Source organism: Oryctolagus cuniculus, chromosome 7 (genome assembly GCF_051225735.1).
Source record: "Oryctolagus cuniculus isolate XC-2025 breed Fujian yellow rabbit chromosome 7, ASM5122573v1, whole genome shotgun sequence".
NCBI lineage: Eukaryota > Metazoa > Chordata > Mammalia > Lagomorpha > Leporidae > Oryctolagus > Oryctolagus cuniculus.
Window position 1 is genome coordinate 3381184 of NC_142873.1, and position 25784 is coordinate 3406967.

At 45.4% G+C, this 25784-nt stretch overlaps 1 protein-coding gene across 1 annotated transcript in view; it reads right to left on the reverse strand.

The window, feature by feature from the left end:
* SLC9C2 (solute carrier family 9 member C2 (putative)) overlaps positions 1 to 25784 on the reverse strand; it is an 83529-nt gene that overhangs the window by 38751 nt on the left and 18994 nt on the right. The window contains exons 8-15 of the mRNA XM_017345618.4: positions 23250 to 23349; positions 20794 to 20937; positions 12102 to 12270; positions 10233 to 10314; positions 6588 to 6754; positions 5894 to 6007; positions 2181 to 2278; positions 683 to 802 (exon numbers count right to left, since the gene is read on the reverse strand). Coding sequence (XP_017201107.1) covers positions 683 to 802; positions 2181 to 2278; positions 5894 to 6007; positions 6588 to 6754; positions 10233 to 10314; positions 12102 to 12270; positions 20794 to 20937; positions 23250 to 23349 — 994 coding nt within the window. The remainder of the gene's footprint in view (positions 1 to 682; positions 803 to 2180; positions 2279 to 5893; positions 6008 to 6587; positions 6755 to 10232; positions 10315 to 12101; positions 12271 to 20793; positions 20938 to 23249; positions 23350 to 25784) is intronic.

Consider the following 25784-nt stretch of genomic DNA (forward strand, 5'->3'; position numbering starts at 1 on the left):
GTTGAACATCTGTTTAAACATACTATTAAAATTCATCTGACGAAGACTGTGTATAATACAAAACAACAGATAAGCAAAAGTCAAAAATCATTTTCTATACATAAAAGTCATGATGGAAAAGGATAAAAATATTACTCATTAATCTGTATCATAAATAGGGAGCACTTTTTAAAAGCAAGGCTGTGTACATAGGAAACCATGCAAAGACTGATCAGTCAGGGAGCTGGCACTGTGGCACAGCAGGTTAAACCACTGCTTGCAATTCCAGTATCCCATATCAGAGTGCCAGGTCTAGTCCTGACTGCTCTGCTTCCCATCCTTCCATGGAGGAGATAAACAGAGATAGGTCTAGTCCACCAGTTAGATTTGTCTCATCCTTACTCCCAGAAGAAAATGCAAGCAGCCCAGTATACATCGATCCTAGGACGCAGCAACTTCAAACTTGAAGGATTATAACATCAACATCCTTTTCTTCTTGCTGTTCACTCTCTAACGTGGATGTCAATGAAGCTGCTAAAACAGAATGCAGGAAGAGAAGCAGCACTCCATTCACCTAACAATCTGTAAGAGTCAGCCATAATACTCGTCTATGTTTAACAAGGAAAATCAGGGCAATCTATTCTGACAACGTAGAAATGGCAATATTTTAAGAATATTGCTATGAAAGTTTCACAATACTTACCCAGGTAGAAAATATGGTGTCCTTTCTTTGTGATATTCCAAGTAGGTTAACATGTTTTTAAACTTCATAAGCCAACTTCTAGCTCTTACATAAGTTGAAACATCATAAATACTCATGAATCTAACAGAGAAAAATATACATAGGCATTATAATAAAAAATCAAGTGCTACACTTTGGTAAATATAAAAGAGGAATTTATAATAGATATACATTTGATAAGAACTAAATAGTCTCAGTCAGTACCAAGCCTCAGCATCCACCTAGCAGCCACCATGGTCACACTTCCAGCGGGAGACTTCTGCTGTGCCTGTTCCTGGAGCCATTCCTGACCTGAGATGGACCATAACTAAAGCTTTTCCAGACGAGTTCTCTGGGGTTCAAAATCAAACTTCCATTCGTAATGTCTTGCCTAACGCAATGTCCTACCCTTCCCAAACTTCATCCCAGGGACAGGTGAGAAAGCGCCCATGCAGATTACCAGGTGGTTGAAAAGTTAACCATCAGGCCGGCATTGCGGCTCACTAGGCTAATCCTCCGCCCGTGGCGCCGGCACCCTGGGTTCTAGTCCCAGTCGGGGCACCGGATTCTGTCCTGGTTGCCCCTCTTCCAGGCCAGCTCTCTGCTGTGGCCCGGGAGTGCAGTGGAGGATGGCCCAAGTGCTTGGGCCCTGCACCCCATGGGAGACCAGGAGAAGCACCTGGCTCCTGCCATCGGATCAGCGTGGTGCGCCGACCGCAACACGCCAGCCGCGGCGGCCATTGAGGGTGAACCAACGTCAAAGGAAGACCTTTCTCTCTGTCTCTCTCTCTCACTGTCCACTCTGCCTGTCAAAAATAAAAGGAAGGAAGGAAGGAAGGAAGGAAGGAAGGAAGGAAGGAAGGAAGGAAGGAAGGAAGGAAGGAAGGAAGGAAGAAAGAAAAAAGAAAAGTTAACCATCAGCCAGCAAATATCTCCCATCGCTGCTGCCCCGGTGACTGTGGCTACATGTTGATACATCCCCAAGGCACCGGACTTTTTCCACCCACTTCATTGCACCTATTAGCATCAGCAGTTGGGTCAATCACTTCAGAGCCAGCTGCACCCCAGAGAGCAGCCTGATGACAGGCTCCAATCTTCTGCACCTCCTCTATCCAGTAATTTAGTGAATACAATAGAAAGACAAAATAATTATAATAGAAATTGAAGTTACCTGATTACATCATAAGTAATATAGGACACTGAATAATATACGTTCTCTTATTTGATCACATTGCAATTAGAACGTCCTCCAGAATCCACTAATTTCACCAAGATTATAAAACTGCAGGAGTGGGGGATGTGGAAAAGTAAAATACAAAGTAGATGGCTGGCTGGCTGGCTGGCTGGATGCATCGACAGACGGATGTGGGTAAGTGAAATAATAGATTGATAAATGCGGGGATTGCATGCTCAGTTGGTCCATTCGTTATCACATATCTTTCACTTTGGGAAACACCCATTACAGAAGAGTTACACTTACTTTCCTTGGATGGGACAGTAGCTTTTCGTTGCACCAATTAATATCCGGGCCGCCTCTGTTCCAAGGATCCCATCATTACACTGTTTTTCAAAGCTACTCTAAATGTACAGTTTTAAATGAAAAATACAAAGGATTAAAACACAAATGGATGACCTCTTTTAACCTTTACACTTTTATTATTGAACTGAATATGTGAAAATATATTGTTACCAAAAGAATTCTATAGCAGGAAATAAATTTCATTTAATTCAAATATTTAATGTATGATTATTTTTTACAAAGCATGGTACTGGATATTATAGATACAAAGGTTCCTAGGATCAAGAAGCTCAGAGTTTGGGGCCAGCACAGCATAGCAGGTAAAGCCACAGTCAAGAGTACTGGCATCCCATAGGGGTGCCAGTTCAAGTCTCAGCTGCTCTACTTCCCATCCAGCTCCCTGCTAGTGGCCCGGGAAAGCAAAAGAAGATAGCTCAAGTGCTTGAGCCCCTGCACCTGTGAGGGAGACCCTGAAAAAGCTCCTGGCTCCTGGCTTCAGCTTGGCCCAGTCATAGCTGTTGTGGCCATTTGGGGAGTGAACCAGCAGATGGAAGCTCGCTCTCTCTCTCTCTCTTTCTCTAGCTCTCTCTCGATAACTCTGCCTTTCAAATAAATAGAATAAATCTTTTAAAAAAGAAGCAGCATCTCAAAAGCTACCAAACTAAAAGCATTTTCTTCATTAATGCCAAACATCATCAGTAGCATCATGTTTCTACAGCACACAGAGAGTGGAAAGTATTCACTCAAATGTGACTAAGCATCTCTGCACACAAGGGCTTCTCAGAAGAGAAAGATGGCCTGGATTCTTGCATCACTTCCTCCTCAAAATAGGAGAAAAGTTACCTTTGGGGTGCCACTGATGCTAACCTCAGAGAGGAATATTACTCCCTGCTTAAATTTTCTTCCTCACATGTTGACTGTGGACTCTTGCCCTCCATTATTTATAAATGTTGTCTCCAACCTCCACTGCATTTAGCGTATTTTCCAAAGTGTTATAATTCTAGAGAATTCATGCCACCTATACCTCAAGGCCCTGGTCATCCATTCACCAGTTTCTTCCCCAGACATAGAAAGAGTATCTGCCCCTAGCATCTCTGACAAAGTGTATGCAGACTCTGAAACTGCCTTCCAAAGCATACGGGGCAGTGACCAAGCTGTCCTTATCCTGAGGACCAGTGGGGCACTTGGTGGGTTTCTCCACTTTGTAAACCTCCAAGATGGCCCTGGATGCCCGCAATGGAAGAAAGGAACATCGCAGAGGTTCAGCCCTGAGGCGTACTCATGAATGAATTATTATTATGCTTACAGTGACTCTAGGCCTGCACAACTAGACGTAGTTCTGGCTCAAGGAAAGTGTGATTAACTACTATGATGGAATGTTTGTCTATTTCTTAACTCGTCCTTTAAGCAAATATGTATTTAATGTCTACTCTGTTTCAAGCCCCGTGCAAGGACAATGGAAGTACAATCCAAGGCTGAAGGAGCTCGCAGTCGAGCGGGCAGGCGTGTTAGACACATGCAGCTAGCAAACAGTGTGGGAACTGGAAGAGGATGAAACAAGCACACCAGAGCACTGATCGAGCCTGCCGTGGAGACGAGTCAGAGGGGAGCTTTTAAGGAGATGAAACTTGAGCTCGTTTGGAAGGAGCACTGTGGTGGCCCAGAGGAAGGACAGAGGTGGAGAAGCAGAGATGGAGAAGGAGGCAGACTTTAAAATGAACACATATCCCATCTATGAGACATGAATTTATGAAGACGCATTTTATCATCAAGTCAGCATTTGATGTTACTAAGAAATCATTAATTTTAGGTGTAATATTTATATTTTACTGTGCCTTTTAAAATATTTTAGACCTGGCCAGTGTCGCGGCTCACTAGGTTAATCCTCCCCCTTGCGGCGCCGGCACACCAGGTTCTAGTCCCGGTTGGGGCACTAGATTCTGTCCCGGTTGCTCCTCTTCCAGGCCAGCTCTCTGCTGTGGCCAGGGAGTGCAGTGGAGGATGGCCCAGGTGCTTGGGCCCTGCACCCCATGGGAGACCAGGAGAAGCACCTGGCTCCTGCCATCGGATCATCGTGATGTGCCGGCCGTGGAGGCCATTGGAGGGTGAACCAACGGCAAAGGAAGACCTTTCTCTCTGTCTCATCTCTCACTGTCCACTCTGCCTGTCAAAAAAATATTTTAGACCTTAGAGAAGCACAGTGAAATATTTACCCATGAAATGACATTTAGGATTTGTTTCAAAATGGAGGTGGGGGAGTCAATGGGGAAATGTATGCACAGGGCAAGGCTGGAGAAGTGTGGATGTTTCCAAGGCTGAGTAACAGGTGTGTGGAGTTCACTGAACTCTTCTGTACACTTTTGTGTATGTTACAAATTCTTCCTAACAAATAAGGTTTTTTTAAAAAAATATTTATTTATTTATTCTTTTATTTGAAAGGCAGAGTGTTGGAGAGAATTGGAGGGACAGACAGAGAGAAGACAGGGACAGATTGAAGCCAGGAGACTGGGACTCCATTCTGGTTTCCTACCTTGGGTGGCAGAGGCCCAAGCACTTTGGTCATCATCCATTGCCTTCCCAAGTGAATTAGCAGGAAACTGGATTAGAAGCGGAGCAGCTGAGACTCAAACTGGCACTCCAATATGGGATACCAGCATTGCAAGTGGTAGCTTAATCCTTTGAACCACAATGCCAGCTCCTTAACAATATAATTTTTTAACAGCACAGCTACTTTTATTTTAAAAAATATGTATTTATTTATTTATTTGAAAGGCAGACTTACACAGAGGCAGAGGCAGAGAAAGAGAGAGGTCTTCCATCCGCTGATTCACTCCCCAAGTGGCCACAATGGCCAGGAACAGGGCCAATCCCAAGCCAGGAGCCAGGAGCTTCCTCCAGGTCTCCTACATGGCTGCAGGGGCCCAAAGATGTGGGCCATCTTCTAGTGCTTTCCCAGGCCATAGCAGAGAGCTGGATCAGAAGTGCAGCAGCCGGGACTCAAACCAGATCCCATATGGGATGCTGGCGCTGGAGGCAGCGGCTTTACCCACTATGCCACAGTGCCAGCCCCCAACAATATATTTTAAAAAGAAAGTAAAAAAGAAGAGCTATGGATATGGAAAGTATCTTATATACTTGTTATTGTGAATTATACTTGTTCTATTAGAACATAAACCCAATTGAAAATGTCCAATTTGATAAGTTGATTGAAACTTGTTTTACTTAGAATTCTTTCTGTTTATATCAGAATATTTAAATATTAGTATTACAACATTTTAAGAGAATTTCTGATTCTCCAAGCTCATCTTACTTTCTGCATTTCTAAGAATTCATTAAGAGCTTGAGAGAATTTTCTTTCCAAAAGTTTGACTCAAATATGTTAAATTTATAAAAGAAATTTCAAATATTTGAAGGTACTTAATTATCAAAGTACGCAAATGGCACCAAATATTATTCTAAGGACCCTCAAAAGTAACTGCTAAGATTTGCTAGACTTAGGATAATAAGATTTGTCACTTAAATCCTGTTATTTTTTAGCTTTAATAAATCAAATATTCATTTTAGTAACCAATAGACTACCAGAACATGAAAAATGTTTTCTAGAAATCATATGTAAGGATTAATGGTGCTGAAAGATAAAAAGTTTCAAAGCAGATTAATTGAGCAGTACCAACCATTTGTATTATGGCTACATGCAACCTGGCTTCTTCTATCAGAACTTCATCTGTTGGAGACTCCTCTCGCTCTTTTCCATCTTTCGAAACACGGGAAAACTGATCATTATCAGACTGGATTTTAAAACATAAAAAGATAAAGCATTTAATTAAAAATATTGGGAGTCAGTGAGCATTACCTTCAATAAGGATTCCACAAGCTGAAAGGATTGGCTATGTGTGACTTGGATAATGTTTCACACATAAGAAACGCTGCTTTCCATTGTAGCAAATTACTTTGTATTGATTTGGAGAGATTTAGAAGCCAAATTCTTCTCCAGCCCTGTCTATGTTGGGCAGTTCTCTGAAGCAGCCCATGTTTTCTGCTGCTTACTTACATATACAGGGAGAGCTATCTCAGGACTTCAACCTACCGGAAACATGTTGGCAAAGGCCATTGGTTGATACACAACCAGCCAGTTAGTAAAAACACCCATTCTCTTGATATTTGACAAATAATGCTGGATCGCCAAGACCACCTCTTCTGAGACATAATTCAAAGAAAAGTCATTTCACCCAGATAGCAAAGCTAGCAAATATCTCCCCTGTTTTCTGACATTTGGCTGACAGAATCAGGGTCTTTATAACAGACTGAAGCAAGAGAGGCAGACCAGGGAGAGAAAGGAATAGCACTTTTTGCCAGGTATCAACTCACGGGAGTCACGTATTCCATCCTTGTTTTTTCTTCCACTAAGACCCAGTTAACACTTGTCAAAATTTTTTCTGTTTTAAACAGAGTGATTGTGTTCTGAATGATGTCCTGTATGTGCTGAAAGGCATTCTGCATGGCCATCTGTCTCGGGAGGGAGATAGCACACAGACCTGTGACAAAGACAGCAGGGAATTGAGAGTGCTGTGCAGACCCCTGGGAAACAAACAACACTGCACAATTATGGAGTGAAAACAGCCCAAACTGAGCGCTCAAACCTAACATTTTGCCCCAGAATTTTCCAAAAACTCACCCAAATATCTCCTTCCTTTTGGTTGTAAAACAGCTTTATCAGATTTAACTGCTAAAGACATGACTACTTCAAGGCACCTAAGCAGAATTTCTCAGTCTAAGCAGCTACCCTTATCTTCTATAGTAGAAGGGCTGTGGAAACTATACAAATCACACCCCCAGAATCTGACTGGCCTCAGAATTCGCATTTTAACAAGTTCTCCAACTGTTTCTGATATTTAATAAACTTTAAAGGGCACTGTACTAGGCGTTCCTCAAATTCAACATCCCTGTTTCCTGGCCATCAAATGTACATGTCTAAGATGTGTGGCAACTTCGTATTCTCTTCTTTGAGGCATGAATTTAAGTCATGGCCATGAGGCCTGCTGAATTTCACTAGTGAGTGACCCTGGCCTCCTCACTTACAATCTCGTCTCATACAGGTGCTCTCTCCCTCTGAGTGCAAATGAAAAGTCTCAGAAGGGGTTAAAATGATCTCTTGATGTTTCAGTTTGCCATTCTTGATAGGACACACTGTGTGCAACTGAAATTTGGGGGATTCAGAGGGGTCTGGTGGTATATTCTTCTCAAGGACTAGATCTGTTCACTACGAGCCAAGGCAAAATCGCACTTGACCGCATGCTGAAGAGGTAGCAGTTGCTGTGATTTTAAATTCCCATGGCTGAGACCAAAGAGAAAACGTACTCATCTTCCCACTTGGACTCTACTCATGTGATGGGACAAAAGCCACTTTCCAGGGGAAACATGAGCGTATGTGGGTCTCTTGGCGGCACCAATGCACTTGATGCACTCCTAGTGTTTAAGATGACCCTGGGAGGGGTGGGTGCTGTGGCATAGTGGGTAAAGCCGCCACTGGTTGCTTCACTTCTGATCCAGCTCCCTTCTACTGTGCCTGGGAAAGTGGTGGAATATGGCCCAAGTCCTTGGGCCCCTGTGTCCATGCAGGAGATGTGGGTAAAGCTCCTGGCTTCTGGCTTCTGGCTTCAGCCTGGCCTAGTCCTGACCACTGGAGCCACCTCTCTCTCTCTCTCTCTCTCTCTCTCTCTCTCCTTCTCTCTCTCTCTTTCTGCCTCTACCTCTACCTCTCCTCTTATGTAACCCTGACTTGCAAATAAATAAATCTTAAAAAAAGGATGATCCTGGGAGTGTCTGAGGAGGAAACCTCTTAAATTAGACCACATGAATAGAACAGTATTTTGCCAAGTACCTGTTAAGTTCATGCCACACAGGATGTCTAGAAATCATGAGCAGTGATTCTGAGTGGATAAAGTATTTTTTAGATTTTACTTATTTATTTGGCAGGTAGAGTTACAGACAGAGAGAGGGAGAGACAGAGTGAAAGGTCTTCCTTCCGTTGGTTCACTCCCCAAATGGCCACAATGGCTGGAGCTGCGCCGATCCGAAGCCCGGAGCCAGGTGCTTTTCCTGGTCTCCCATGCGGGTGCAGGGCCCAAGCACTTGGGCCATCCTCCACTGCACTCCAGGGCCACAGCAGAGGGCTGGACTGGAAGAGGAGCAACCGGGACTAGAACTGGTGCCCATATGGGATACCAGCGCCACAGGCAGAGGATTAACCTAGTGTGCCACAGCTCCGGCCCCGATAAAGTATTTGCCATATAATTTTTACTCTACAGCAAATTAAATAAAACTCTAAAGTTGTTGATATAAACAGAGATGTACAGTAAAATCCTTTGTTGATCTCTGTTTTGAGTTCCAGAGTAGGAGAAATCACAAGAAAGCATAAGAGAAACACAGATATTATATCCTGAGCAAGTAGAGCTCTGGATCCCTTGGAATCACAGGAAAGTGGTGGAAAGGAAAGTGTGGACAACCCTCAGGGATCAACAGAACTTCCCTCGTGCTCCCATGTAGAAGCTTGCTCACCACGCACACTCCTGCAAACAGGACGAACCATAACAGGAAAACAGGAGGACTGGCAAAAACACGCCCCACCGCTGGCCCCACTCACGCGTCAGAGCCCTTGGCCTTGAGGTGGACAGATAGTGGGAACTCTGCAACAGTCCCAGGAATGGCCTTATGGGTAATGCTGGAAGAACGCCTCCGGGTGCTCCCCATGTAGAGGAAGCTCCTTCCACCCTCACTGTGACAAGTCAGGGTTATCCAGGAAATCGGCATTCAGATAACAACGGCAAATGTTTCAGACATAGAAGGAAATCATCATCATAGGAATTAGCAAACTGATTCTCTGGTCTATCTGTGAATATGTGAGTGTGGTGCGTGTAAACCTCCAGCGATCTGAGGACTTCTAGATACTCTGACACAATCAGGTCTCTGCGCCAGCAAAGCTGAGGACCAGGCCATGGCTTACGGGACAATACTAAGACGCTCCTCTAAGACTTTGCCTGGCCCTACCCAGCTGCTCCCACTCGCCATGACCCACTGCTGCCAGTGACCATACTCTGCATCTCCCTACGGACTGTTTCTGTTTTATCAAGTTTACACCTTTTGTTACAAATAGCCTGGAGTTCCTTTTCCAAAGCGGCAGCTGTGGCAGAGCTTGCTGACTGGAGCCCGGTATGCATTCTCCCCTTCCTGTTACCAGAGCATGAGTTTTGACTGCAAGCTGCCCTTCCCCACATGTGCCTATGTGACTAAAAGACTGTGAAGGGTCGGCCCCGCGGCTCACTAGGCTAATCCTCCGCCTAGCGGCGCCGGCACACCGGGTTCTAGTCCCGGTCGGGCCGCCGGATTCTGTCCCGGTTGCCCCTCTTCCAGGCCAGCTCTCTGCTGTGGCCAGGGAGTGCAGTGGAGGATAGCCCAGGTGCTTGGACCCTGCACTCCATGGGAGACCAGGAGAAGCACCTGGCTCCTGGCTTCGGATCAGCGCGGTGTGCCGGCCGCAGCGCGCCGGCCGCGGCGGCCATTGGAGGGTGAACCTTCACCGGCCGCGGCGGCCATTGGAGGGTGAACCAACGGCAAAGGTTCACCCTCCAATGGCCGCCGCGGCCGGCGCGCTGCGGCCGGCACACCGCGCTGATCCGATGGCAGGAGCCAGGAGCCAGGTGCTTCTCCTGGTCTCCCATGGGGTGCAGGGCCCAAGCACCTGGGCCATCCTCCACTGCACTCCCGGGCCACAGCAGAGAGCTGGCCTGGAAGAGGGGCAACCGGGACAGATTCCGGCGCCCCAACCGGGACTAGAACCCGGTGTGCCGGCGCCGCTAGGCGGAGGATTAGCCTAGTGAGCCGCGGCGCCGGCCAGAATGAATGATTTTCTAAACCAACTCCTTGAGTACCATAAGACATGTCCCGCTGACCCCCAGTAATAACCTATTTGCATTTTCCTCCTGAGGTAATCAGTGAATGATACAAATACTTTACCTAATGTCCTGGCGCACTGACTCATCATGTATGAATTTATGCCCATCGTCAATAACGATATTACTTGTACATAGAATACAAACTAAAAAACAAAGCACACAGAACAGAAACATTAGACAAGTTCTCTGGAAGTAATTTTTGTCCAATTAATTACCAACAAAATTTTGTCTTCATCTACAATTTTTGTCCTCCTTTTGATAAGTACGTTGAATCGATACAGCTGTTTTGTGGACACTGCTTGAACACAGTACACAGGAGCAGAAATTCATTTTCAATCAGCACGAGTAAAAACAATAGATTGTGTAGATCCTGGCATAAGGACACTGAGAAAAGAGCTCTCCACAGCTGCTACCCTTGGCAACAGTCATGCAGAGCTGGCACGGTGGCAGCCATTGAGACCCGGATGTAGGAACACAGGCTGGAGAGAAATCCTAGCCACATCTGTGAGCCTTCCCTGCCAACAGCATTTATCACGGCTGCACAAGAAACTCTCAGAGCAGTCTGTGGTGTGGCCCAGAAAGGCACTATGCACAAGCAGACACACAACCACACTTGCAGGCCTTGGCTTTGCCATGTATGGGTCATGTGATTTGGGGCCATTTAATCCCCCTGAGCCTGGGTGTCCTCCTTCACTGAGAAAGGCAGTTGATAACGGTATTTCCTCCATAGCGCTTTCCCAGACTCAACTGGTGCCAACAGTCACCTGAAGAGCCTGTTAACTTACAGACTCTCGGGCCTGGTGCTGTGGCATAGCAGTTAAGCCACCACCTGCAGGACTGGCATCCCATTTGGGCACAGGGTTCAAGTCGCAGGAGCTCCACTTCCAATCCAGCTCCCTGCTGGTGTGCCTGGGAAAGCAGCAGAAGACAGTCTAAGTTCTTGGGCCCCTGCCCATGTGGGTCCAGAGGAAGCTCCAGGCTCCTGGCTCCTGGCTTCAGATCAGCCCAAGCTCTGGCCGCCGTAGCCATCTGGTTAGTAAACCAGCAGATGAAAGATCTCACTGTGTCTCCCTCACTCTCTAACTCTACCTTTCCAATAAATAAATAAATATATTTTTTTAAAGTACTCGACTCCTTGGACCTTCTGGGACAGAAAGAACACAGCAAAAGAAAAACACCCTGAGCTAGAAAGCAGATAACATCAGGCCTCGCCTGCCCTACAGATTCCTTGGTGAGAGGGCAGGTCTTGTGTTGTCCAAGTGGACTTTGCCCCTCTCAGGAGAAAGTGTGGGGTTTATCTGACTGGGAGGTGGGATGAGGGGGCAGGTCCTGAGGGCTTCTAGCAGTGTATCCAGCTCACAGGGAATTTAAATTTCATTTCAACAAGTTCAATTTTAAAATTATCGTTGAAGACATATAAATATAGCTAGATCCCTGACTCAGCATTTTGTAGTGTTTGTTTCACTAGTACACTTAGCCAGTATTTCAGGTGTCATTGTAGCAACACGGATTAGATGTTCTCTTCAAGCACATTATTTTTTCATGCTCTCTGCCAGCTATTGAAACATAGCATTTGTGTGCTAAGCAACATTTTATTGAGCATTTATTCAGTATGGGATATTTCATTAATCATCACCTCAATCCTCAACTGGAAACAGAGGCTAAGGCAAGGCTCAAGAACTTCCCCAAGGTTACTGGAATATGAATGGTGGAGACAGGGCTGGGCCCCAGGTCTGTCCAAGACCCACAGCCATAATTGCTACATGACTGTCGGTCCCTTTCACATTGTCAACATACCTAAGCTTTCCTCAGAGTTCCTTTCTACAAAAAAAAAAAAAAACACTATAAATCTAACTCAAAACTCCAACAAGTGCTATAAAGTAAGTAAAAATGAATGAAACAACTCAGCGTGAGACAAGAGCTCTCCCACCATGTGTGGTGCCTCCACTTTCTTTTCAGCCAGATTATAAACATCGGGAGCCAGGAGTATGCTGAAGACGCCTTTAATTCCAGACCACGTGATAACAACTCCCCATCGCCAGTTGTATTCATAACTCCAGTACACCAAAATAGGGCTCACTAGAAAAACAGTAAGCAACCTGTGGAGAGAAAAACATTACAAATAAAAAATCACACGGTGAGTACTAAAGGCAGTGTTGAAACCAGACACTCAATCTAAGTTCTCATTTACATTTTTCAGTAGGGAGAAGACAGTGCATTTTACTGAGGAGTCACTCATACTTTCTGAAACTAAATCTACTGTCTAAAGTTTGTATATTATACTCATCTTGAAAAATCAAAGAAGTTCTACACAAATGCAAGGAAGTATCAACAATCCTAGTGCATACAGTTTGGATTTTGGAAGTAGATTCCAGCTGGGAAACTTCTTCAAAGAACAATGACGGGAGCCAGCGCTGTGGCTCACTTGGTTAATCCTCCACCTGCGGCGCCAGCAGCCCATATGGGCGCCGGGTTCTAGTCCCAGTTGCCCCTCTTCCAGGCCAGCTCTCTGCTGTGGCCCGGGAGGGCAGTGGAGGATGGCCCAAGTGCTTGGGTCCCTGCACCCGCAGGGGAGACCAGGAAGAAGCACCTGGCTCCTGGCTTCGGATTCGTGTAGCGCTGGTCGTGGCGGCCATTTGGGGAGTGAACCAACAGAAGGAAGACCTTTCTCTCTGTCCTCTCACTGTCTATAACTCTACCTGTCAAAAAAAAAAAAAAACCCAATGACAAACTCAATCTATTCTCTGAATGGCCATAAAATGACTGGAATCAGAAATTAGAATAGGAAACTGTATAGATCATGGCCTAAAATAAAATTATTATAGACACATTCATACTTTAATCCAACAAAACTTTTCTGGAGTGCCAAAAGAATCATACACTGGCCGGCCCCGCAGCTCACTAGGGTAATCCTCCGCCTAGCGGCGCCGGCACACCGGGTTCTAGTCCCGGTTGGGGCGCCGGATTCTGTCCCGGTTGCCCCTCTTCCAGGCCAGCTCTCTGCTGTGGCCAGGGAGTGCAGTGGAGGATGGCCCAGGTGCTTGGGCTCTGCACCCGCATGGGAGACCAGGAAAAGCACCTGGCTCCTGGCTCCTGCCATCGGATCGGCGCGGTGCGCCGGCCACAGCGTGCCGGCCGCGGGGGCCATTGGAGGGTGAACCAACGGCAAAGGAAGACCTTTCTCTCTGTCTCTCTCTCTCACTGTCCACTCTGCCTGTCAAAAAAAAAAAAAAAAAAAAAAAAAGAATCATACACTAACTGTTTTGCAAATAATTTCAATTTGTGTCTTTTTGCTTTCCAGGTCATATTTCCATAAGAAGATGGCTGGGGATGAGGGTGGCATTGTGGCATAGCAGGCAAAACTACCAGCTTCAATGCCAGCAAACCATTTGGGTGCCAATTTGAGTCCTGGCTGCTCTACTTCTGATCCAGCTCCTTGCTAATGGCCTGAGAAAGCAGTACTTGTGTCCCTGCACCACAGGGGAGACCAAGAAGAAGCCCCTGGTTCCTGCTTTCAGCTGCCCGCCCCCAGCCCTGACTGTTGTGGCCATCTGGGGAGTACATCAATGAATGGAAGACCTTTCTCTCTCCCTCTCTCTCTCTCTCTCTATCTGTAGCTCTGTCTTTCAAATAAATAAATAAATCTTGAAGAAGAGGGAGGAGGAGGAGAAGGCAAAGAAGAAAAGGAACAAAGGAAAGAAGGAAGGAAGGGGGGGTGGAGAAAATGGCTGAGGAGATCATTATCTGTCCTAAAATTTAGACTCTCCTTCAAGAATCTGTACCAAGCGAAGTATCAGCACTGTGCTTCAAATGATTTAGAGCAAATGAGTTTTCAGCAAAATAAAATCAGACATATTCTTAGCCTCAAAAAAAAAAAAATAGGAACTGTATCAATTGCTCAGCTAGAGACTGCACAAGTCAATTCAGAAAAGTCCCATCACTGGGAAACAGAAAATATGTAACTACGGCCTGTACTCTATGTAGTTGATTTCAGCAAACTCCTCTGCCTCACATTCAAACCTTTCCCAAAGCAACTCTTAAACAATCCTTCCAGCTTTACTAAATAATCTTTCCCTAAAATATCACCAAGTCCAGCGCCAGTGCCATGGCACAGCAGGTAAAGCCTCTGCTGTGGCACCAGCATCCTATATGGGAGCCAGGTTTGAGTCCCAGGTGCTCCACTTCCGATCCAGCTCCCTGCTAACGTGCCTAGGAAATCAGCAGAGGATGTCCCAAGTGCTTGTTCCCCTGCACCCACATGGGAGACCGGAATAAGCTCCTGGCTCCTGGCTTCAGCTCTGGCCACTGCAGCCATTTGGGTAATGAACCAGCAGATGGAAGATCCCTCTATCTCTCTCGCTCTCGCTCTAACTCTGCCCTTCAAATAAATAAATCTTTAAAAAATACATATCATTGAGTCCAGCCAAAACGAATGGCAACGTAAGTCATTTCCTGGTATCAAAAGCAGAGAGGCAGCATGACAAGACTGAAGTCCTTCTACCTGGAGTAACTTAGGCTTTCCCTTTACAAACTACATAGACTTAAGCAAGTCATTTAGCCTCTTGGTTCCTCGGCTTCTTTTTCTGTAAAACGAAGGTGATAATAATAACTGTACTTGCCTCAAAGGGCTGTGGTGAACATTCCACTAAATTAATCAGCACTCAGGGCTTAGAATGACACTTTGAAAGTAGTCAGCACTCAAGACATAATCATGCTTATACACAATAGATTTATGTCTCAGGACATAATAGTCAGAAGTGGTTATTAAGTCCGTGCCTTCCCATTTCTTTGTCTTGGCTCACTCTCTCTGAAATGTTTGTCTCAACAAGTCACTCACGGAGAGGCCACCCAGACTTCGAGAGCCCACTTAAAGATGAGTCCATCCTTTAAATCCTCTCCCCTAGTGAGGTGGAGACAAGTTCAGCCACATGGCCTTGGGCAAGGGGTTTAGCTTTTCTTTGACAATCTTGTCGTCTATGAGATGGAGGCAATAGCTCTTACATCCTAGTGTATGAACATGAAGATGACATGAGATCATGGATGGATAGCTGAGTCAAACAATGTACAAAAAGCTGTGTATTTTTCCTTAAACTCTGACTAGTCTCAGCATGCAAGTGGGTTCCTATGGCAGAGAGCAAGGCAGACTTTCAAAGTAAATAATTCAGTTTTCTTGCCATTTAAAGGGTTCTTTCAATCTGGTTTTACCTGTGCAAATAGTCAACTCAACGTTTCCTGTAAAGAGTGGTTTATCCTGTTTCACAAGATGTTTAGCCCTGCCCCCCCCCCCCAAGATGGGTGTAGGAGGAAATTAACATGACTCCTGGCATCAGGGCCAACTTTGCAAGCAGTTGTATATTCAGTTAGTTCAGTTAGGTATCTTGAACTACTTGTTTTAGAACTTTGGCCCCTGGTTGTTTTTTTTTTGTTTGTTTTTTTTTTTTTTTTTTTTTTTTTTTTTGACAGGCAGAGTGGACAGTGAGAGAGAGAGACAGAGAGAAAGGTTTTCCTTTGCCATTGGTTCACCCTCCAATGGCCGCCACAGCTGGCGCGCTGCGGCTGGCGCACCGCGCTGATCCAATGGCAGGAGCCAGGTACTTATCCTGGTCTCCCATGGGGTGCAGGGCCCAAGTACTTGGGCCATCCTCCACTGCACTCCCTGGCCACAGCAGAGAGCTGGCCTGGAGGAGGGGCAACCGGGACAGAATCCGGTGCCCCGACCAGGACTAGAACCCGGAGTGCCGGTGCCACAAGGCGCCGGCCCTTTTTTTTTTTTTTTTTTTTTGACAGGCAGAGTGGACAGTGAGAGAGAGAGAGACAGAGAGAAAGGTCTTCCTTTGTCGTTGGTTCACCCTGTTTTTAACACATCTACTCAGAAGTGTTCTTGGTCGACTTTTCTCAGGCCAGTGCACAGTGATCCCTAGGATTGCCTGACTGTCTCCCCCTGCAGAACTCCCGAAGTCTGTGACCACACCCATCTGATCCTAGGTCTGTATGGTCTCCTATGCTATGCTCAGTTACAGGGGCACTTGGAGACCCCTCTGGAAAACTTAATCTTCTGAATTCCCCACAGAGAAGAAAATAAGGTCTGGACTCCCTCCACATCACATACAGACTACGTAGGGATTGAAGGGTCTATCCGAGGCCTATTTTCCATTTACCCATGCTAACCTACCATTTCTACTCAGTAGCACTAGCCTTGTATTGACCGTTGCTCAACTCATTCCATTAAGCTTGTGTTTTCTCAGCATCCAAGAAATGGTGAAGGTGAAGTGGCCTCTCCACCTTGTCTCAACCACTTCTCATCTCTATTTTTAGCAAAGGTTCTACAGCCTCTTCTCTTCCTGTTTGTCATATTATCCATCACCTATACTATGGTTAAAATAAAAACATGCAATGATCCTAATCTACCAAGCGTGCCTTCTGATAAGGAAAAAAGACTGCTTTTAGAATTTAGCAAAATATTCTCTTCTTTAGCAAAATTTGGCTTTTAGGACTGTTATCTCATTGTGAGTTTGCAAAAATATGTGAAAGTCAAGAGCTAAATATGGACCCTTTATTTCTTTTTCTTTTTTTTTGTTATTTGACAGGTAGATTCATAGACAGTGAGAGAGAGAGAGAGAGAGAGACAGAGACAGAGAGAAAGGCCTTCCTTCCATTGGTTCACTCCCCAAATGGCCGCAACGGCCGGCGCTGCACCAATCCGAAGCCAGCAGCCAGGTGCTTCCTCCTGGTCTCCCATGCACTTGGGCCATCCTCCACTGCCTTCTCAGGCCACAGCAGAGAGCTGGACTGGAAGAGGAGCAACCAGGACTAGTACTCAGTGTCCATATGGGACGCCAGCACCACAGACGGAGGATTAACCTAGTGAGCCACAGCGCCGGCCTGGACCCGTTATTTCAGCATTCCATTTAAAATCTTCATTCTCCCTCTTTGGGCTGTATTGAGAAAAGGTCATATATGGAGTGGTGCAAAAATTAACAACACGTAAACCTATTACAGAAAGAGCATCCCCAATATAGTGGATGCTATCATGTTCCATCCAGGCACCTTCTTCAGGGTTCACACATCCATCCCTCTTCTAATAGGAATTTAAAGTTTTAAGTCACAGCAGACGTTTGATGCCGTGGTTAAGACACCACATGGTATGCCCACATCCCACATCCAAGTGCCTGGGTTCAAGTCCCAGCTCTGTTCTGATTCCAACTTCCTGCTAGTGCACACCTTGGGAGGGTGCAGCTGATGGCTGAAGTACTTGGGGAGTGAAGTAGCAAATAAAAGATCCTCTCTCTCCCTCCCTCCCTCCCTTTCTAATAAATAAATGAAATTTTAAAAATAAAAACAAAATTTTAAGTAGAGTCTCATGGATCCAGTCCCTCGTGGCACATTGCTCTGAGCCCTAGGAACCAGCCCCACTCAGAGCTGTTCCCCTCTCAAGGGACAGCCCTTGGCCAATGGTTGCATGATGCAGGAATACAAAAGACTGTCCCCTTGTCTCAAGGTGGGACAGTTCCAAAGGGCTGTCCTAGCTCCACAGCTCTACATAGATCAGCTGAGGCTTAGCTGAAACTGTGCTATGGGGTTAGCTTCTCCCTCTGCCCAAACATCAGCCTTCCCCTATTGCCCGATAAATCTGCCCACAACTCACAAAACTCTCCCTCCCAGAGTTTGTTTCCAGGAAGCTCAATGACTCCTTGAAATATGTGAATCCAGCACAGAGCAGACATTCTACAGAACCCCGCAACTTGGGGCTGGCTGTGGCACAGTCACCATCCTCTGTGTCTATTCAAGTCCCAGCTGCTCTACTTCTGATTCAGCTTCCTGCTAATGACCCTGGGAAAGCAGCAAAAGATGGCCCAAGCACTTGAGCCCTGCCATCCATGTGGGAGACCCAGAGGAAGCTCCTGGCCCAGCCCCAGTCATTGCAGCCATTTGGGAAGTGAACCAGCAGATGGAATATATCTCTGTGTGTCTATAACTCTGCTTTTCAAATAAAAATTAACAAAAAAGAACCCCACAACTAGCTATGAAGTCCTGAATATATCATTTAAGCATCCTTTATGAAGTACGCATCTCTGTATGTAACAATTGTTTCTCTCACATATTCCGCTAAATAGATTGTAAACTTCTTGAAGAGACATAGTGAGTCTTAACCATCTCTTTGAACCCTGCGATTTCAAACAGGAAATCCTATTTGTGTTCACACAGATAGACTTTCAAGTTTTATACGCAGTCACATCCATTAACAGATTAGTAACAATTTTTCTGTTAGGCTTAAAAATATACACATCAAGGGTAAATGACTTTATAAAAAGAAAGTACAAGATTCTCTTGTCCACAATTCACACTCCTCAGTTGGGTATTTTAGCGTTTGTACCTTTTCATTGCTATGGATATCACTCCAATGAAGCCCTTTTGAGTAAATCATTGTCCACATTTAAAAAAAAATAACAGCTTTACTGAAGTATACAGATGCACATACTTAGCACGTTGCCCACAGTTTTTTTTTTTTTACTTAGTAAATAAAATTTTCAAAGTACAGTTAATGGATTACAATGGCTCCCCCCCCATAATTTCCCTCCCACTCACACCCCTCCCATCTCCCGCTCCCTCTCCCATTCCATTCACAGCAAGATTCATTTTTAATTATCTTTATATACAGAAGATCAATTCAGTATATATTAAGTAAAGATTTCATCAGTTTGCACCCACACAGAAACACAAAGTGTAAAATACTGTTTCAGTACCTGTTATAGCATTACTTCACACTGGACAACACACTAAGGACAGATCCCACATGAGAAGTAAGTACACAGTGACTCCTGTTGTTGACTTAACAAATTGACACTCTTGTTTATGGCGTCAGTAATCTCCCTAGGCTCTAGTCATGAGTTGCCAAGGCTATGGAAGCCTTTTGAGTTCACCGACTCTGATCATATTTAGACAGGGTCGTAGTCAAAGTAGAAGTTCTCTCCTCCCTTCAGAGAAAGGTACCTCCTTCTTTGATGGCCTGTTCTTTCCACTGGGATCTCACTCGCAGAGATCTTCCATTTAGGTCTTCTTTTTTTTTTTTTTCCCAGGTGTCTTACATTGCCCACAGTTTTAGTCACATTCCCAGGAAGGGTGTGATGGTTAATGTTAGGTGTCAGCTTGACTGGGATTTAGGAATTCCTAGAGAAGTGGTAAAGTGTTACTGTGAGGTGTGTCTGTGAAGCTGCTCCCAGAGGAGACTGGTGTGTGAGTGAACCAAGCAGGGAAGATCTATGCTTAACGTGGCAGGCACCCTATAATTCCCAGGTCCCAGAAAGAAAATAAATGGCAGAAAGGTGGTCTCTCTCTTTCTCGCCCATCAGAACCCCAGGCTGTCTGGCTTTTGGACCCCAGGCTTAGGGGTTGGTGCCCATCCTCTTGATCCTCCTGGGTGTTCTCTTGGCCAGCAGCTCATTCTTAGAGGAGCCCTTTCTCTTAATTTTCACATAATTGGTCCTCTAACCTGCTCCCTTGCTCTCCTCTCTCTCTGCTTCAGTGGCAAAAGCCTCCTTGCTCTTTCTGCTAACCAGTCCCTCCCTTAGGACCTGCACACTCACGAATTATCTGCCTTAAAAACTCCCTGGCTATCTGCCCAGCTCCCTGAAGCCTTTAACATCTTCACACACATGTCACGTTCTCAATGGAGCCACCCTGACCATAAATATACATGCACAAACAACGGTTAAAGATGTTGAGACAGAGTCAGAGGGAAGGCAAGATGGCTGCGGACTTGTCAGCTGGATAGGAGTAGCAGGCAGGCGCCAAAGTGAGGCCCAACATGGCACAGTGGGGGTGCGGGTGGCAGGTAGGTCTGTGCACACATCCCTCTGTGTGCCAGTGACGACTGAGCTGCAGGTGGAACCTTCAGAATCAGCAGAGGCTGGGAGAACATTGTATCAGGTAAGCTCCCTTGGCCAGTATCCTGGTGGAAATGGCAGTATTTTTGGAGACATTCTCATGAAACCTTATGGAAGACACCATTACCACTGGCGGTAGGCAACCTCGTTCTGAAGACATGTGCTCAGAGCCAGGTTCAAATCTGCTCTGCCTTTGTAAGTTGAGTGACAGCAAGTTTAAGCTCTCTGAGCCTTGTCTGGAATGATGCAGCAGCAGCTACCTAACAAGACTGCATTCATATCAGTGACATATTGTCGTAGCTGGTAAGTGCTTCGCAAATGGCCTTATCATAGTTACTGATCATAATAAATGAGGCCACAACGAAAACGTTCAGACCCATTCATCTGGTCAAATAGTGCTCAGACGAGAACCGCCTAGAGAACGTGTTCCACTGTTTCCTGGCTCTCCTCTCCAGAGATTAAACCACAGACTGGGATGGGTCCGTGAGTTTGCCTTTCTATGTAGGCCATGGATAATGTCATTGCTGCTGGACTCTGCCCTCTTCTTTTATGGATGAAACCTTGATAAATAAACAGTTTCCTCAAGTCGAATAGCAGGCGATTGCAAGGCCTTGACCACAAGGCAGGTTTCCTGACTTAACACCCAAAGCTCATTTTGTTATCCCCTGTGCTTTCCAAGCCTAATTCTGGGCTTGAGAACCGAAATTCTTTAAACAGTCTCGGAAATGTGATTCTTACCTTACAAAGTTTACTGTTGCAAATAAGATGGACATAAAAGCCACAGTGTGAAAACCAAAATGTTTTGTTTCTCCACATCCAATCACGATGCCAAAGAAAGTGTATATTAAATGCTGGTAGACAGATGACAGCATCACCAAGAACCTAGGATAAATTAAAAAAAGAAAAATGATAATTTAAGCAGTGGAAAATATGCTTTAAATATTTTCCATTTCACATAAAAGCATGTATCTTGTATCTACCACTCTCCTCTTAATAGGAGTGCTTCCCTTGGGGCCGGCGCCGCAGCTCACTTGGCTAATCCTCTACCTGCGGCGACAGCACCCCAGGGTTCTAGTCCCCTCTCTTGGGGCTCTCTCTTACAGGTCACTGGGTAAGTATGTGTGCCCCCAAAACCATCTCCTTACAGATGATCTCAAGAAACAGCCACGTTTTAGTTTGCAGACACGAGCCGCGTTCTCGGATACGGCATTACACCAGTCAAGTACAAGGTCTGGCTGTAGGTGATTCCTCTCTCTTGATTCATGGATTACTACATAGAAAAGATGTGAGCGGGAGGGCCGAAAATTCCAGCGCTTGTTTTTCTGTGAATTCAGCAGTCACGAAATAACTGAGTTGAATACTCTTTTAAAAATCTCTCCACAGGACCTGAAAAATGCCTTACATATAACCAGATCCAAATAAAAACATAATTATTCACATTTATCATTAGTTTCTTATACAGTATGTCTGCCACTTCATAGTAAGTATCTTCTGAGAAGGGACTCATTTCCATAACCCCAAACCTAAAATGTAACATCCAGGCCACAGCAGACATTTTGAGAAAGGGTTGGTTGAGTGGGTGAAACAATAAAAATTGAGTGAATAGAATGTGTAATTTACAATGAAGCTTACAGACAGAGTGACTAAGCCCAGGAAACCGCCCAAATTCAGAAACACCACCAAGTGTACGTGTGTTCTATAAACTAGCTGTTCCTAAACGACTGGATTTTAAAAACCAATAACACTTTATCGACATGCACACAAACAGGTGCCAATTTATTTTATTTTGCCAAGTAGGAAAACAAAAAAAGGACCATCTTATATCCCTGAATTTTCGTAACAGGAAGGACATCTTGGACACCAAAAGTAGGAAGGATGTAATTTCAGAATAAGGGGTAGTTCTTTCAATTAAATAAATTGATTTTCATGGAAAAATTTGAGATTATGGTTTACTTTTCTCATTTCAATATTTGTTCTCATCCAATGAGAGAACTTTTACAACACAGTGGACTGTGATTTGGTAACCAATAATTCTGAAATAATTCTGTAATTCAGCATAGTCTTTCAGAGAATTACTGATTTATTTTTCTGTGAAGACAGCAAATGAACTTGCCTGTGCCCAGAGACAGCCATGGGACATTTCGCCTCACCAGGTGGAAAGGGTAGGTGAGAGCTGTTCTGGTGCTGCCTCTCCAGTATTTTTCTTTCCCAGATTAGAATACTGTCCTTCAAGCATCTTAAGAAGGAAACAAAGGGCCAGCACCGCGGCTCACTAGGCCAATCCTCCGCCTGCGGCGCCGGCACCCCGGGTTCTAGTCCCGGTTGGGGCGCTGGATTCTGTCCCTGTCGCTCCTCTTCTAGTCCAGCTCTCTGCCGTGGCCAGGGAGTGCAGTGGAAGATGGCCCAAAGTCCATGGGCCCTGCACCCGCATGGGAGACCAGGAGAAGCACCTGGCTCCTGGCTTCGGATCAGCGCAGTGCACCGGCCACAGCGCACTGGCCGCAGCGGCCATTGGGGGGTGAACCAACAGAAATGGAAAACGTTTCTCTCTGTCTCTCTCTCTCACTGTCCACTCTGCCTGTCAAAAAAAAAAAAAAAAGAAAAGAAAAGAAAACAAAGGGGGGAAAACTCTTTTTTTTAATTTCCACAATTCAAAGTAATAAAATAATTAATATTGATAACTTTTTGTACCTTAAGTTTTTTTCAAATATAACAACTGGTATCAAAATTAATATTTTTAAGGATGAAAAAACTTAATGGGAGTTTTATTATTGTCCACAAAGGAAGGACTTTTTGTTTAAAAGATTTTTATTTATTTATTTGAAAGTCAGAGTTACACAGAGAGGAAAGGCAGAGAGAGAGAGAGAGGTCTTTCATCCGATGGTTCATTCCCCAATTGGCTACAACAACCGGAGCTGATCCGATCCGAAGCCAGGAGCCAGGAGCTTCTTCCGGGTCTCCCACGCAGGTGCAGGGGCCCAAGGACTTGGGACTTCTTCTACTGCTATCCCAGGCCATAGCAGAGAGCTGGTTCAGAAGTGGAGTAGCCAGGTCTCGAACTTGCACCCATAAGGGATGCTGGCGCTTCAGGCCAGGGCATTAACCCACTGTGCCACAGCACCAGCCCCAAGGAAGGACTTTTTAAGCCCCAAATTTCTTTCTATGAGATTCCAAATACACAGTAGGTAACTTACTTAGTAATTACGAACTCCATCTTTGGTTTAAAGCTTAAGGAATCCAAATTCAGTCCAACAGTGATTAAAGCAACAATGCCTGACATTCCGAAAAATTCCACTGGGGAGAAAAAAAATAAATGAGTAAAACTAAATGCAGTCACATCTGCACACTGAGACACTTAATCTTGACTGAAGAAACTTGGGAGCAGTATTTTTTGGAAGGCTGCCTCAAGGGATTGTCTTCACACTGTCGGCCAGGGGCTGGCAGACTTGTCTGTAAAGGTTCATATTGGTAAATCGTCGGTGGACCACCCAGCACCTGTGTCCACTCTGCAAAAGCAGCCACAGGTAACCGGCAAAGCAATGAGTGTCCCAGACAATCTTACTCACAGACACTGAAACCTGAATTTACATAATTTCCACAAGCCACAGAATATTTTCTTTAGTTTTATTTCAATCCATTTTAAAATACAAAAACCATTCCTAGTTAGCAGGCCACCAAGCCCTGCAGTAGGCTGCCCTTGAGGACAGGGAGTTGTGAACCAAGCTCAGCAGGTCCACAGCGACTGCGCTGCCTGAAGCCTGCTTTTCCTTTGCCTTAGACCTCCCTAATTAAAGCTGCACTTTGCTGGGCTCTACACAAATGCGTGGATATTGTGAACACCAGCAGTCCTAGACCGCAGAGTCTTCAACCAGCACGTTGCCAACACCAGGCAGAGAGGAACGCAAGAACAGGAAAGGTAGAATGGCAGAGTTTCGGAGCAGGGCAGAGCTGGGCGCTCCAGGGACGTGTCCTCCCATCCCCCTCCGTACCCTTTCTTCTGCAGGATAGGAATGGAACAACACGCCTCATCTGCTCTCGTGAGGATGAGCTTAGATCTCATTCAAAGTGCCTGGCACATTTCTAAAGCAATGACTAAATGGTAGTTATTATTGGGCTAGTGTTTTTCTCTATCGATTGCCTACTAACCTTGTAGATCTCACATTCCACAGCTATTAAATGTTTAATTAAATCCCTCATAGAATCAGCTGAAAAGCTTTTACGGTGCTGTTCAGTTAGCACAAAATAATCAGACCTCTTAATTCCGAAATACATTTGGATAAACAGTTGATTTTAACTGAATAGAGCTCAAATGATGAACTTCTTGGCTGCATATCTGAATGAAAACATAAAGAATCCCTGCTGTTTCATTAGATGACTTCCCTATATCAACTGGAAAAGCGGCATTTGAGGGTCAGGAGGCTTCTAATATGCAAGTAATGCTACAAGATTTAGGAAACCCCATTCCAGCCCTCTGCTTTCAACTCACAGAAGCACCTAAAGATTTTCTGCGAAAAGGGGAAAGGAACAAACACTATTTTACTGCTCTACCTTGAGCCCTGTAGTGGGCTGGTAAATGTTTAAAACCAGCTCCCTGGAGGTAAAACAAAAACAAACCATTTTCATTTGCGTATCTTTCAATTTCCATGGTGTAAGAATTCCCCCAAGACACCAAACACGATGTCACTGGAACCTAGAGTTGAGAAGAGATGTGCAAAACCAACTTTCGCAAGCCAGAAAAAGTTACCTGCAACACACCTGCAGAGTCACATAACACATATCATCTCATCAGTTCCTGCAGTACCTTCTGAAAATTATATCACACTTATGGCTGAAGAAACTGAAGCTTAGAGAAGTCAAGTGGTCTTCCCAACGTCGCTAAGCAGGTAAATGGTGCCCCCGTGATCTGAACTCAGGTCTGCCTACCCAAAAGGTCTCCAAGGACCATCGTCAGCTTATTCAGCCAGCATGTGTTCAACAGCTACCGGGTATGTCCAAGCCCTGAATCTGGCTGAGGGGAGATGGAAAAGAGAACAGGAGACAGACGGTTAAGCCAGAGCCTCCAGCTCAAGGAACTCGGTGTCTAGTAAAGAGATAGCCCGATTCAGCTTTTAGATTTTCTTCAGACTTTTAAGGCATCCTAAGAGCTTCACAGGGAAAGAAAAGGAGAGAGTTTTCAGTGAGTCATTTCTACAATTGCACTAATGCAGGACAGTGACACTGAGGTAGCAATTTGTCTGAAGAGGAAGCAGTGCCTCTGGGTAACTGATGGTGAAAAGAGGGGCAACTAGCCTCTTGCTGGCACCTGAGGTCTCTCACAGATAGCAGCCGCTTCCCTGGGAGCTGAGAGCAAAGGTGGACTTCCATGCTTGGGCCCCGGGTGCCGTGGGCCATGGGAACTGGTTACCTCCCTCAGGCCTGCTAACACGCTCATTCACAGTTTCACTGGGCTGAACGCTGAAGACGGCCCACCAGAGCTGGGTACTCTTACTCCTGCTTCTCTTCCAGACACAGATATACCCGTTTCTCCCTCTCTGCTCCTCCTCCTAGCCGCAGATAAGCATCACCGTTGTCACAATCTCCTCAGTGTGGTGCCCATGGAATTCAAGGCTACTGAGCTGCAAAGTCTCATTTTACAGGGGCGGTGCTCAGGGTCAGAGCGGCAGCGAGCAGTGTTGGCTCCTCTTCTTGGGCTTTGCCTGTGACTGTATATAAGGTCAAAGGGTAGGGCT